Source organism: Telopea speciosissima, chromosome 11 (genome assembly GCF_018873765.1).
Source record: "Telopea speciosissima isolate NSW1024214 ecotype Mountain lineage chromosome 11, Tspe_v1, whole genome shotgun sequence".
Lineage (NCBI taxonomy): Eukaryota > Viridiplantae > Streptophyta > Magnoliopsida > Proteales > Proteaceae > Telopea > Telopea speciosissima.
Window position 1 is genome coordinate 45,747,917 of NC_057926.1, and position 14,502 is coordinate 45,762,418.

Below are 14,502 nucleotides of genomic sequence, written 5' to 3' on the forward strand. Positions count from 1 at the left end.
GGAATATTTCTCCTACCACTTCCCTCTTCTCTCTTCTCCCTTCCCCCTATAAATACCCCTTGCCCTTTGGGTTGTAACAAGTTAGTTTTTAGTTCAGTTTTTAGCTAGTTTCTAGTTCAATTTTAATTCAGTTTTTAGTGTAGTTTTTAATTCAATTAATTAGTGAAATTTCTTCTTCTCTTCTTCTAGTTTTTGGCTTTCTAAGTTCTAGTTTGATTTCATGCTTTCAGTTTCATGGTTGTGATGCTTTTGATTCATGCTTTAATTTTATGTCTTCAATATGGTTGTAATAATTCTAGTTTAGTTTCAAGCTTTCTAGTCTAAGTTTCTAAGTTGATGACAAGACTAGGAGATTTAGAAGATGAAGCAATTTCAGTCCGGTTCAATCACATCCAGGTTTTCATTCTCTAAACCCTTAATCTCATTCTCCCTCTCCTCTATCTCTCTCTATCTACTTCTTCTTCTTCTTCTCCCTCTATTTCTTTTATTTTTTTTATGGTTGTGGTTTGTGGATGCACTTTTATTCCCTTATTTCTTTTTATGTGGTTATTATGTGTGGCTGCAATTTTATTCCTTTCACTTCGCTTTAGTTTGATAGGTCAGATGCTCATGTGTTAGGACGCCAATTTAATCCCTTTATTTTTGTTAGATGCTTATGAGTTAGGATGCATTAATTTTCATTAGTTTAATTAGTTTAATTTAACACTTTAATTTGGTTCACTTTGCATTACTTTTAAGTTAGTTAAATAGAGTGGCGTATATCTCCTCGTGTTCGACCCATAGCTACGATTGACCCGTACGCTTGCGGTAATTTTTAAACTCAAACAACTAGCAATATAATTTGCAACTTGATTATCACAAAACATCTTCGTAGGAAAAATAACCGAAAATCCCGACTCTTTGCGTAATGACTTCAATCACAAAAGTTCAATAGCAATGTGAGCCATAGCTCTATACTCAGCTTCGGCACTCGACCTAGCCACCGTTGTTTTCTTCTTGCTGCGCCAAATGACTAGGTTACCTCCAAAAAAGGTACAATATCCAATAGTGGTAGTGGACCTCCTACCATTGGTAGACTAGCACAGTCAACATCAGAGAACCCGTACAGATCAACTCTCTGACAAGATTTATAAATAAGCCCTTCCTAGAGCTCCTTTCAGATATCTTAGGATTCGACAAGCTGCCTCCCAATCATGGAACTATATCTCGGTGTGGTTTCGACCGAGATATCTTGGTTTCGCAAGTTTCCGAGACGAGTTGGTCAGGTACTTAAAAAAATGCATGGTTTCGACCGAGATGTTGGTAATTTCACAAGTTTCGACACTTATGCCCATCAAAACTTGGGGAAACCTGGCTCGAAACCAGTACAAATACTTATGTATGCCAGTAACCAAGCCAGAAACTAGGAGAGACACTAATTTATGCCTAATATCATTAAGTAAAACATTTACCTATGATATTATTCATATATAAGCAAATACCCCCTCTATTTGAATCCAATAAAAATAGTTAAAAAATCCAAGTCCAAAAGGATAAAAAGTCAACCCCCCAGTTCAAGAACAAAAACTAGATTTTCGGCGGTAGGGGAAATTTTCAACTTTCTAATGCTGAGGTTTTTCTCAAATCTATAAATTCTATAAATCTTAATAGGGTAAATTACGTCACCCTCCCCTGTACTTTGCCCTAATTACACGTTCCTCCCCTTGGTTTTCCCACCTTACGTTTTGACCCCTTATGGCTGACGGGGTTAGGGTGCTGTTAGTTAATGGTTTGAAAAGACAATGTTATCCTTTACTAACAAATTAAAACTGCATTTCCAATTCTACCCTTTTCATCATCTTCAACCTAAAATACTTCTTTCTTTCCTTCTCCATCGCAAGCAAGACCACCACCACCACCACCACTCGCCGCCATCTCCTCTTCCTCCTCCACCGCCAGCACCACCACCACCGTCACCGTCACCGTCACCGTCGATGGTGATATACATGGTGATATACGAGGGTCTAACCACCTACCAATGAAACTCAAATTTGATATTAACCAATTAATGGCCAAACAGAAAGCTCATATTTAAGGATCCCAAAAGATGGTTTCATGAGAGCTTGCACCAGAAACCGGAAACACCTTCTACAGATCAAGCTCATTCCATGGTTTCAGATTGATTTATGAAATTATTAATTATCTGTCCAGCAATTTTTTCTTCGTACTATGTGTGATTATTGCCCTCCAAGGACACCTACTTCGATCCAGTTTTGTGGCCCATCTGGGCTGTGGTCTGTTGGCAATAAGAAATCTCCATCTCAGTCTGGTGGTATCCTGTTTTTTTGGCCTATTTCTCTTAAGAACAAAAATACATTTCAGAAATTCACAGGTGCATAGTTGAACCAATTGTATAAGTCTTGATTCAAGACCAAATGACAAGTACTTCTAAGTTACCGAACTGCTACAGAAAACCATCTATAAAAACCCCTCACCTGAAACCCCTTCCTAAAACACTCATTACTAGCTTAAACCCCTACCTGAAACACCTCCTTGAAACCCCCTGTCGATTTCTGAAACCCTGTTACTAGCTTCAAACCCCACCTGAAACATCTCCTTGAAACCCCCATTACTGCGCTGCTGATTCCTGAAACCCTAAAGGGTATCGGCAGTGCACTTCACCGAAATAGCTCCTCTCCCTGAACCCATACTTGCCAATCCACCTCCCTAAAACTCTGTGCTCGCATCCCACCTGACCTTGCGGGTCCATGGTGACCTGCAAATTCGGGAACTAAAAAAAATAAATAAATAATAAAGCTGTTTCAGATGCGTTATGGGTGTTTGATTGAACAGAGCTTGAAGAAGACGAGAACTCCTCTCTTGTCAATGATGATATTTGTTTAAAAAACAAAAGAAACCCCTTGTTTTAGTCTTTCATATGCACAACAGGGGTCTTAGATGGGTTCTTTCATGGGTTATTTTTTGGCCAGCTCTGGTATTAAATGAACAACAACAAAGGTGGGGGTGAGGCCGTGAGGGAGGGACAAGGATAAGTGGCGGGGGTGGGGAGTTGCAGAGGGCAGAGAGTGAGTACCTTCTGATCATCGACGATTTTAGGTTAGGAGGTTGCAAGAAAAGGGGTTGTAGGAGGAGGAGGAAAGAGGGTAAAAGGGTTGCCTGTGGTTAGGGTTTAGTGAAGCGGAGAGGAAGAGATGGAGGAACTCCATTTTTGTTCTCGCCGGAGTTCGCCGGAGAAGGGGTTGGACGAGGAGGAAGAAGAAGAAGGGTAAAAGGGTCTATTTATATGAACCCAGGTTAGTTTGGGGATTAAATCATAAGGGTAAATGGGTCATCTCACAAGGATCCAAGGTTAGTTTGGGGATTAAAAAAAATTTTACTACGCCACATCAGCACTTAACAGACGGACGCTAACGACAGGGGTGTAATAGTAATTTTATTCAAAGTAGAGGGGAGGGGTATGTAAGGTGGGAAAATCAAGGGGAGGAACGTGTAATTAGGTCAAAATACAGGGGAGGGGGATGTAATTTTCCCATCTTAATATGGTAAAACATTGCTAAAATCCAAAAGTGCAGTAAAATATTCATTTGTTTTGATGTCTAAAAAATTATTTTCAATCAGAGCCATTTTGACAACCCCGCGCACACCAAATTAAGTATATTTGTTCAGTAATAAAGGAAAATAAAATCTACCAAAAATAAATAAATAAACAAAGGAAACGAATAAGATAAGCAAAGCAATTGGGGGTTTTCACATAACGAGTTTAAATCAATAGAATTACGATCAGGAAGAGATGATAATGTTTAAATTAAATCAATAGGTTTGATAAGGAAAAGACAAGAAAAAAGCTGGATCATGTTAGCAAGTTGGGAAATTTAACAAGAGCGTTGAATTTTAAGAGTTATGTTTGAGGTCATATAATAGAGTGATGTTCAATTCAAGCTTCTGATAGATCAAAACAAAATTAAATAACAAAAAGGTCAGGATTTTCTCTCTTTTATTATAGATAAGAAGTCAGAGAATTAGAGAAGAAAATTCTGTAAACAAACTTTTACTACAACTTCAATACTCATCGCAAAGCCACCAAGCACTTAGGCTCATACTTTTGTTCATCATAAATCAGCCACCATGCATCCAAACACGGCAACCAAAGGAAACTTTTTCATTACAAAAAATTTGAATTAACAGAGTTATAGTAATTTATGGTCCTGGAATTCCCTGATTTCCAACTCTTGAACAAACATTACAACGATAAGTCTTTCCCTTTGTACTATCTACAGTCATTTTTTCTATGATTGAATTATTGATATCCTATTGTAACTGTAGATTCTTTTTTATCCCTTCAACTAATTATTTTTGTTGCCTAACCCAACAAAAAAAACGAGAAACATAGGCTGCAACTTGCAGTCCCAAACACAAAATGTGGCTAAAATTTACCCAACCAAATCAAGACTGAACAACACATGAAAGAGCTATCCACAAATGGAACACTCATACTAAACCAGAATGGAAAATCAAAAAAGAAAAAAAATTGGCTATGGTACTTCAAATAGGAGACACTGAAAAAATGACAATAAAGATGGAGTAACCAAACTAATGCATCCAACCAGATGCACCTATCTCAAGGACAATCTGATCAGCAGGAACTACAGATGGTTCATATGGGTCATCAAGAAATCAACCCCAATTCCCATAACTATGTTATGTGAAACATCAATGCCTGTCCAATGTGCACATCGATAAAGAATTACTTTCATTCCATTTACTTCTGTCTTTCCTTTCTCCCTTGTTTGTAGGAGGCCTTGAATCATACTAGTCATCTTTAACAAAATCTCATAATAGATAAAGAATGTAATAAAAAGGGGGAGGGAGAAGAAGCAAACACAAAGTCCTTTCAATATGCAACCATGCCCAAGCAATTGAAATCATAGAATGAGGGAAGAAATTGAAGCAAAAAGATTAGAATTACTTGGTTACATTTGATTCTATTAATGAAGTTCCTCTGCAGTGATCAAGCAATAAATTGTTTTATAAGTGTTTGCATGAGTAGCATAGTCACACCATAAACTTAATGACATGTATTCTCCCAGAAAAAAGGAAATTGTATGCAAGCATAAAAGAAGTGGTTAAGGGAAAGATTTGAACAAAGATAATGAGAAATAAAGAAAAAATTCAATTCAACAAATAGAATAACACCATAACCGCAAAGTAATTCTAACTGAGGTTGGGGGAGGAATGAAGCAGGTAGCAAGCATTTGTCTAATGAGAATATATAGCCAACCAACCTTCACAAAGTACCCGATCATGGTCCATATGGTGCATCATGAGAGGATGCACAGGTATGTTTTGTGGGGGAGCTGGAGATAAACTAGCCTTTGATGAAGATTCCACTAACTTTTCCTGAAGAATCATGATCGTTAGAATCCCAGTGCTTCAATTTACATTAAATCCTAAATATGTTACTGAATTAGTAGTGAAGTCACAACACCATAAAACGGTGTTGTAATATCATGAATGTCATTGATATCACTTATGGGAAAAGTAAAAAGAAGGAACATGTAAACACACGCTCCAACTTACTTAACACCATGAGTATCATTAAGATGTGTATATATATATAAGCATGAAGAAGTTAAAATATTATCTGACTGGCAACACATGAACACTAAAATTCTACTTTTGCCTGCAACGCATTTCATAATCATGAGGTCCATGGTCAAGAACAAAACATGTCTATAAAGACAACATACATGCAAATAAAAATTACAAGAATAAAATACATTATAACTCCAAAAATAATTTTAAAATGTTATTTTTTAGATATATCAGAATGAGAAGGCTTCTAACCTAATGACAGAAGTCAAGACAATGAAACCTCAAGTCCTTCAAGAAAAGAAAATATACCACATCATAAGATAAACCATCAACTCTTCTACCAAAAACTGGAAACATCCATGAACGCAAATATAAATGTGAATGCATGCATGCAAACAGATTGGCAGGAAATTTATCCATCCACCTACTAGAAAATTCTCAATAGAGATCTATTTTGCAATAAATAAAAGAAAAAGAAAAATCGACCTTGAGACAGTTTTAAATTGATCAATCATGCTCTCCCTCCTTAAATTGGCCAATCTTATTCCTTTAACTCAGCCTTAATGCATTATCTACACGTAAGAGTGCAGGGAAGAATTTGCATTAAACCAATCGCAGGAAGAGGAAAAAGAAGGGTCTCTTAGAAAGAAACATAATATAGAATTTTCTCTCCCAGAAAAAAGTATATAATATTTAATTGTTAAAGAAAAGGAGTACCCAATGCACGAAACTCCCACAACCGTGGGGTCTAAGGAGAGTCATAATGTACACAGCCTTACCCCCGATTCGCAGAGAGGCTGGTTCCCAACTCGAACCTGCGACCACTAGGTCGTAATGGAACAACCTTACCGTTGCGTAGAGGTCCGCCCTCTATAGTCTATACAATTTTCAATTGTTATTACTAAGAATTAGGTACAAGGTTGTTGCACCCCCTCTGCAGTATAGTTGTTTTCTCTTTTCTTTCTTAAGAGAGAGAGAGGCTTGCGGTTCTGTTTGTGTACAGAACGGTGGGCAGGGTAAGCTATCTTTATAATATTTTGACTTTGAGTCACAATCAAATACAATTACAAGAGTATCCTTATACTTCACCAAGTACACTAAACAACACCAAGTATTTTTTTTTTATTCATCCAAAAAAAATTTGAAGTCTTAAACATTAAGGCAGGACACCTAGCATACCTTCCTATCCTTCATCTTCTTTCCTGTGTAATGATCGTCTGGTTTCCTTCTTTTCCCGCTCTTCTCCTTCTGTGATTAAATTTACGACTAAGAAAATATTAGAACATAACTAAGTAGAATATGAGTCAGACAGCTATGCAAATTCAGTTCTGTTGCAATTAAGTATACAGGAATCAATCAATTCTAAAATATGCAAAATCCTTATGTTGGTGAAAATATGCTTATCCTTTTCATTACACAATGTGTCAAGTAGTATGATAGGGGACAATCTAATTTTAACTACAGAAATTATTTCAATATGGAGAAGATGCAATAGTTTTTTGGGGTCCTAATGTGAAGCAAGTCCAGAAACTGAAAGTCATTCTCCAGTGCTCTTGCAGCAATTTCTGAACTGTGACAGAACCTGAAGGAAAAGGGTAATAATTGTGCTGGAAATGTGGAGGTTCAAGTGGTGAATTAGGAAGCTTGAGCTGCATTTGGTAACACCCTCCGGAAGTGATTCCATTGATTTCTTGCTCACCCAGGGCAGATTGTGAGTAGAACTGTGTTTGCCACGCCGGTCTGTTTTTCTGCTCACAGAGAGCAGTTCCAGTTCAAAAAGTGCTCAGTAAGTACATTTGACTGAGCAAAAAAATTCTGCTTTTACCGTTCATGAGCACTTTGGTAAAAAAACACTCACGAATTTTTTTCCCCTCAGTCCCGACTCCCTCACCCTCGAGTCTCTCGTTCCCTCACCTCTCTCGCAACACGATGTTCCTGTGCGATGCTCAAGTTGTCCCTCCAAGTCCACCTGAAAGTGTTCCCCTGCGATGCTCAGGTACTCCTCGATTTCTCGTCCATTTCCTCTTTTCTGCCACATCATCCGTAAAGAATCCATTCATGGTAGCAGACTTCTTCGATGGAAGCTCAAGGACAAATCCAAACTCAGTCAACCTGAACTGCTCGATAGAGTATATTGATCCTCAAGTGCTATTCAGCCTTAGGTCGACTGTCCTTCGATTATTCCGATGAAATCCTCAACAGCATTCTTCATAGGCTGAAGTTCAATACTTCCGCTTGCTTAGGGTTTTTCAAAATGGCGTCGAAGCAACAGCATTTAGACCTGAAACTAAGACCTAGTGTAAGATTGTCCACATTTTGTCCAGAGCTCGGATATTCGATGAGGCCAAAGCCTATTTGAAGGAATTAGTCAAAACTTCCAAGACTAACTCTTCTGTTTCTCCAGTGTTCGATGAACTTATCCGGGTTTATAGCGAATTCACGGTCTCACCACATGTTTTTGATATGCTTCTGAAAATATATGCGGAGAAAGGTTTGATGAAGAAGGAACTTTTTGTGTTCGACAATATGGGGAGGTTCGGATGCAGCGCTAGCTTGATATCTTGCAACAATCTTTTGAATAATTTGGTCAGGGCTGGCGAAAATCAGAGACTTTCATGTTTACGAACAGATTACTAGGGGATCGTCCCTGACATTTTTCACGTTCACTATAATGGTAAATGCTCACTGCAAGGATGGTAAGTGCATAAAGGAGTGGATTTTATTAAGGAAATGGAGAACATGGGTTTTGAACCAAATGGCGTGATGTAACATTCTCTGATCTATGGTTATGCCAATTTAAGTGATTGTAAGCAGCACTTGGAATGTTGAAGGCGATGTCTGAAAAGAGAATTCCATGTAATCTAGTTACTTACACATTGTTGATCAAAGGTTACTGGAAAAAAGGTAAGATGCACAAAGCAGAGGAGGTGCTCCAAGGCATGGATACTGCAACCCCTACCATTGCACCTTCCACTTCACCTGCTTCCCATCTTGCCCAGTCAAGTATATTTCTTGCTTCCTCTCATTCTAGCTCTTTGCGGCTTCTATATTCTGGAGCCTCGGATCATATGACCAGATCCTTGGACTTGTTTCACTCTTATAACCCCATTGCTATTAGGAAAGGAATCAAGGTCCATACCAAACACCCTATTTCAAATTTTATCTCCAATCAATCATTATCTCCCTCCTACCATGCCTTTGTTTCTTCATTGTCTTTTGTGTCCATTCCACAGGGTTGGAAGGAAACCATCACAGACCCAAAGTGGAAGAATGCTATGGTAGAGGAAATGCAGGCCTTGAAGAAAAACAATACTTGGGAGCTTGTTCCTCGTCACGAAGGAAAGAAATCAGTAGGGTGCAAGAGGGTTTTGACCATAAAGCAAAAGGCTGACTGGACCATTGAAAGATAGAAGGCAAGATTAGTTGCCAAGGGCTTCACCCAGACATATAGCATTGACTACCAAGACACTTTTGTTCCTGTGGCAAAAATGAATTTTGTTCAAGCTTTGCTATCCTGTGCCACAAACCTTGGATGGAATCTGCATCAATTAGATGTAAAGAATGCTTTCCTAAACCGAGATCTTGAAGACGTCTATATGGATATTCCTCCTGGCTTTGAGTCGCCATCAACAACTAGGAAAGTATGTCGATGGTGCAAATCCCTCTATGGCCTCAAGCAGTCTCCTTGCGCTTGGTTTAGCAAGTTCCAGAAAACCATGCAGAAGTTTGGGTACAAATAGAGTCATGCTAATCACACTCGGTTTACTATACAGAACATGGGTAAGATTACTGCTCTAATAGTCTATGTTGATTGTTGACGACATAGTTATAACAGGCAATGATGATACAGAGATCACTGCATTGAAGACTCAGTTAGCTACAGAATTTGAAACCAAGGACTAAGGGCCTCTCAAATACTTCCTTGGAATTGAGGTAGCCCAATCTAGCAAGGGTACCTTCATTTCCCTAAGAAAGTATGTCCTAGACCTCTTTAAAGAGACAAGGATGCTTGGATGCAAGCCAATAGATTCCCATTGAAGTTAGGACCCCTCAAATACTTCCTTAGAATTGAGGTAGCCCAATCTAGCAAGGGTATCTTCATTTCCCTAAGAAAGTATGTCCTAGACCTCTTTAAAGAGACAGGGATGCTTGTATGCAAGCCTGTAGATTCCCATTGAAGTTAATCATCAACAGAACAATCAGGGAGGTAATCCAATGGATAAGGAACAATATCAGAGTGATGCAGCCCTGGACCTGGACCTGGACCTGGACCACGAAGCTGACAAAGTGGAAGCCGCCATCTCACACCCCAAGGTTCTTCGAAGGTCAGCCCGGGTCAAGGAGAGGCGTGCCAGGCATGGTCAGCCCCTGCAAGGATATCCCATTCACTCCTTATCTTCCCAATATTTTTAAGGAAAGAAGTTGCACCTAAGAGAGGGAAGATTTGGATTGATTTAGAGTTATCTCAGTTGCTAAATAAATAAAGGATCAATCAGCTAACTAGTATATTGGGTTGATTGAAGATTGGATTTCTAAGTGAGAGTATATGGGGCTGATTGAGAAGATTGGATTCTTATTGAAGTATTTTTGGCTGATTGGAGATTCTGATGGAAGTATTTTTGGCTGATTGAAGATTAGAGATTGGAATGTTTTCTTTTTTTTCTATTCTTCCTTATTTATACTCAGCTCTACGTCCATATATGTAATCCTCCATGATTGAATGAAGGCAGATTATGAAGTTTAATGAAAATTGCTCAGTTGAGTATTTGGAATTCTCAATTGGAGTTTCCGTTGCAATTTTGATTTTCTTGTTCGATTGATCAACTCCTGATCACGTAGGGAACGTGATTTCGATTCTCCCAATCTGTATCTTCCAATGAGGTTGCATTACAGAGTCTTGTATAAAGACTGTATACTTCTTCCATACCCATCTAGATGTTGCCTATGTTGTGGGGGTTGTAAGCCGATTTATATATGACCTAAGACATCTCATCTTGAGGTAGTATATCGGCTTTTGAGGTATTTAAAATCAGCTCCAGGCATAGTTGTCACGGCGTCTCGGCGACCCAAGGCGGTGGAGAGGGTCCAAATTCAAGGCGACACCAATTAGGCGACCAAGGCGCTCAAGTCAGCCAAGGCGCCTAGACGCCTAGGCGTCGCCTAGTCGACGCCTTGACAACTATGGCTCCAGGAAAAGGCATCCTATTCTCCAACCACAATAATCTAAAGTTGGAATCCTTTACTGATGCTAATTGGACAGGCTCTGTTGATGATCGTTGTTCAACCTCAGGGTATTGTACATTCCTTGAAGGTAATCTGGTTACATTACAAAGTAAGAAACAGTCTGTAGTAGTCTATATGGTCAACCAGCACAGGACTATTGCAGAGGATCAGCTTGCTGATGTATTTACTAAGGGATTGACATCTAAGTCATTCCATCCTGTTGTATCCAAGTTGGGCATGAAAGATATCTACACACCAACTTGAGGGGGAGTGTACATCTTAGTCATTCCATCCTGTTGTATCCAAGTTGGGCATGAAAGATATCTACGCACCAACTTGAGGGGGAGTGTTAAGGATACGGGTTACCTGTCTAGGTTCAATGTATGTAGAGGCTAAGGATTTTGACTGTATTGTGACTCAGCCCTAGCCAATTATATCATATTGTAATCAATATCCCATCTATAAATAATAAAGGGCCTCTATCACTTTGATAAGCCAAATCATTCTCCGGCATTTGTCTTCTCAACTCTTACTATGATGTAATGAATCTTTCTAGCGTACATTTAGTTACCAATAAAATTCAAATTCAGCATTAGTTTCAGTGTCCTCAATTGCATCAGGGTTCTACGAATCGGGATCAGATCAGCTTAATCAGCCGATTTGGATCAGGATCATCCATTTCCCAATTCCGGTGATCCAGCAGATTTGGAACGGGTTTTCTAGGGTTACTCAAACCCTGAATTGGATACTTTGAATCAATTATTACACAAACAAATTAACAACTAAATCCATAAATACAAAAATGAATGAATGCAAACCATCAAGTCAATGTGTTTGTTCACATGCTTACATGACTAAAATGGTCAACCAGTACAGGACTATTGCAAGCACCAACCATATATCTGCTCTGTTTGGTTGCAAAGGAAATTAAAGGGGAGGGAAGTGAAAATTTTCAAACATAAAAAGGAAACATTGGTAATCATTATCCAACATGATTGTATAAACTACTTAAATTTCTTACCACATATAGTAATGATGCTTTTTAGATGTAATTATTATTTTACTTTTCAAATCCAAGGGATTTATATACAAAGTAAAGTGAATTTTTATAACCAAATATGGAACGATTTGAAGTTAGTAATATAATCATGTGGGGTAATGATTACGAAAGTTTCTATTTTAGGTTTGAAAATTTCACTTCCCTTCCCTTAATTTCCCTTGCAACCAAACGGAGCCATCAGGAAATCCCCAAACTCCTATCAAACTGTGATGGTTCAACATGAAATGGTCACATGTTATGCAGCAGTTAACTGCTCTATAGTTAACGCTTACATCTAGCATATGTATAGAAACTTAAAACATCCAGACTCCTGTTGAAACCTGCACATGTGCTAACAATGTCGGAAATTTCCAGAACAACTTTTAAGCAGTACTGGACACCAATCTCTGGAAAGGTTTTTCCCTTATTTCATGACATAAAACATAAAATTGCTTACTAGGCCACATAGACTTCCTAGGGAAGTGAAGCAACTATAAGCATGATAAAATGCATTGAAGTCAACCTGATAGTATCTTCAGCAACAGGTGAGATTCAAAGGGCTCTGTCTCAATTGATGTAAAATATCGTCAAGTAATGAAAGTTTAATCAAAAACAGCATTAAAACTTTTCTAATCATTACCAACAATATTCCACAGTCCTAAAAGTCGGTAAACCTTTTGGGATTGGTGTGTGGTTTGTGTGATTACACTTTCATCAAAAAAAAATTAATCATTACCAACAATAATGGTGCAACTCTCTCCAAAAAAAAACAATTATGAAACTCAAAAACTCACTAAAAATAGAATAAATTTTACTCCAACCAGATTAGTATGACAAAACAGAAACTTAAGTATGAGTTCCTTGTGAAACCATGTTTCTACCACAATACAACCGCCTGATAAGAAATTTATGGGGACCAAGTCATTAAAGTTGAAAGCTCACCGTCATCCACCGACACCTCAGAGCAACATCACGTACAGTCTTGTCACGAAGTGTGGCTGCAATCTTGACGTACCTCATGATACTTGGTTCATCAGCATACCTAATAATTTCATGTCAGATAATTAATATATGCATGACTTCAAATGAGAGGAAATAAATAAATATAGGATTTATGAGCAATCAATTGGACAGTTCCATGTCAAAATGGTAGAGGAAATCCACGACCATCTTCCAGCAATGAAAGCATTGAAGTCATTACAGCCTAAATACCATTGAAATCTCGAAAGTAGAAGACATGATACTTGATGTCAGCAACCATTTATTTTATCTAAAGATTCTTAACAAGGAGATAAAAGGGAAGAGTAATCAAGTCCACAAAATTAGCATTCTTTAAACTCCTTAATGTGGGGTAGGTTGATGTACCAGAAATAGGTGGTGACAATCAAAGAAATAGAAAGACAATATGTCAACTGACTCAACTTAGGTGAGAAAGTCAGTAACCTAGGTCTTACACTACCTCATACATATTGTGGTAGAGCCTTTTCTTTTTTGGTGTCAGTTAATTGGATTTGGATCCTGGCTGATTTCTTCAGTAACTCCAGGGTCCTTGGCATGCTGGCCCTTTGCCCCTTGTCTCTTTCCATTAAAACTTAGAAATTGGGTCTGCTGGAAGGAATAGACTTTTGAGAGCCTACCAGGGTCAGTTGAGGATATCATATCTTCAGTTTGATGGCAATAATCCTCATAATGTGTGTAAGGCTTCCACTCTCGAATGAGATGCCCACAGCTGTTCATAAGTTGATTGAAACTATCAGGATTGAAGATAGACCAAGAAAAAGTGAAGACTGTGGAGCTGATTCATTCGATGTTAAAGCTCTTGTAACATGTCTAGGTGGAAAGAACGGTTCACTAACATCATTGTAATTGGACCATGTAAAATCCATATGACATCAAACCCTGGAAAGATTTCATACTTGCTTGACATCTAGGAGAAGGGATTCTCTCTCGCAAGGAGCTGAAATCATTTTAACTCAACTTTTCTGTTGCAATTTATTACCTGATGGACAACAACGATCGGATAGAAATGCCTTCTCACTAAGCTCAGCTGGCACTTCCAAAAGTATCATGTTGCCGACCTAAATGAAGTCTATATGCAAAAAGATGCTGGTTTAACATTTTTACTGTCCTCTGCACAATGTGAATGAAGAAAGCCTTTCTAGAAAATGGCTCTATAGAAATGTTCTTAAACAAATAGTGTGCAGAGAAGGGCTGTAGCTGCTTAGTATAACTCAACAATAATTGGGATCCCAAGAAATTCAAAAATGATGAGAGCATCCTTTCTTCAAAAATCAGTGGAGGACATTCTTGTATTAAACAGTTGTATGGACTGGCTATGGCTCAGTAACTGGCCTTGTATGGTATAAGGGGAATTTCACCTTTCTTTCTAAATCATTTGAGCAGTCAATAAAGGCAAATGATTGGTATCCCAAGAAGTTGCAACTACATCATAGAGGAGTTTGGAAAGAAATATGGAAAATTTGGCCCAATTCGATAATGTATCAGGACATCTTTTTTTTATGTATGATGCAGCATCGAGAGGTTGAAGGGAATAAACTCTGCAATGACAAAAACGATTTATGCAGGTTTTATAGTTTGAATACTGAGAAACGCATCAATTTAAATGATGGGTAATCCCATATTTTCTG

At 38.3% G+C, this 14,502-nt stretch overlaps 1 protein-coding gene across 5 annotated transcripts in view; it reads right to left on the minus strand.

The window, feature by feature from the left end:
- The window catches only part of LOC122645704, a 47,234-nt gene that overhangs the window by 6,985 nt on the left and 25,747 nt on the right, over window positions 1-14,502 (minus strand). For all 5 annotated transcript variants that reach the window (XM_043839041.1, XM_043839038.1, XM_043839039.1 and 2 more), the window contains 3 exons: window positions 12,797-12,896; window positions 6,772-6,840; window positions 5,283-5,397 (listed from right to left, as the gene is read on the minus strand). In XM_043839041.1, the coding sequence (XP_043694976.1) occupies window positions 5,283-5,397; window positions 6,772-6,840; window positions 12,797-12,896 (284 nt within the window). The remainder of the gene's footprint in view (window positions 1-5,282; window positions 5,398-6,771; window positions 6,841-12,796; window positions 12,897-14,502) is intronic.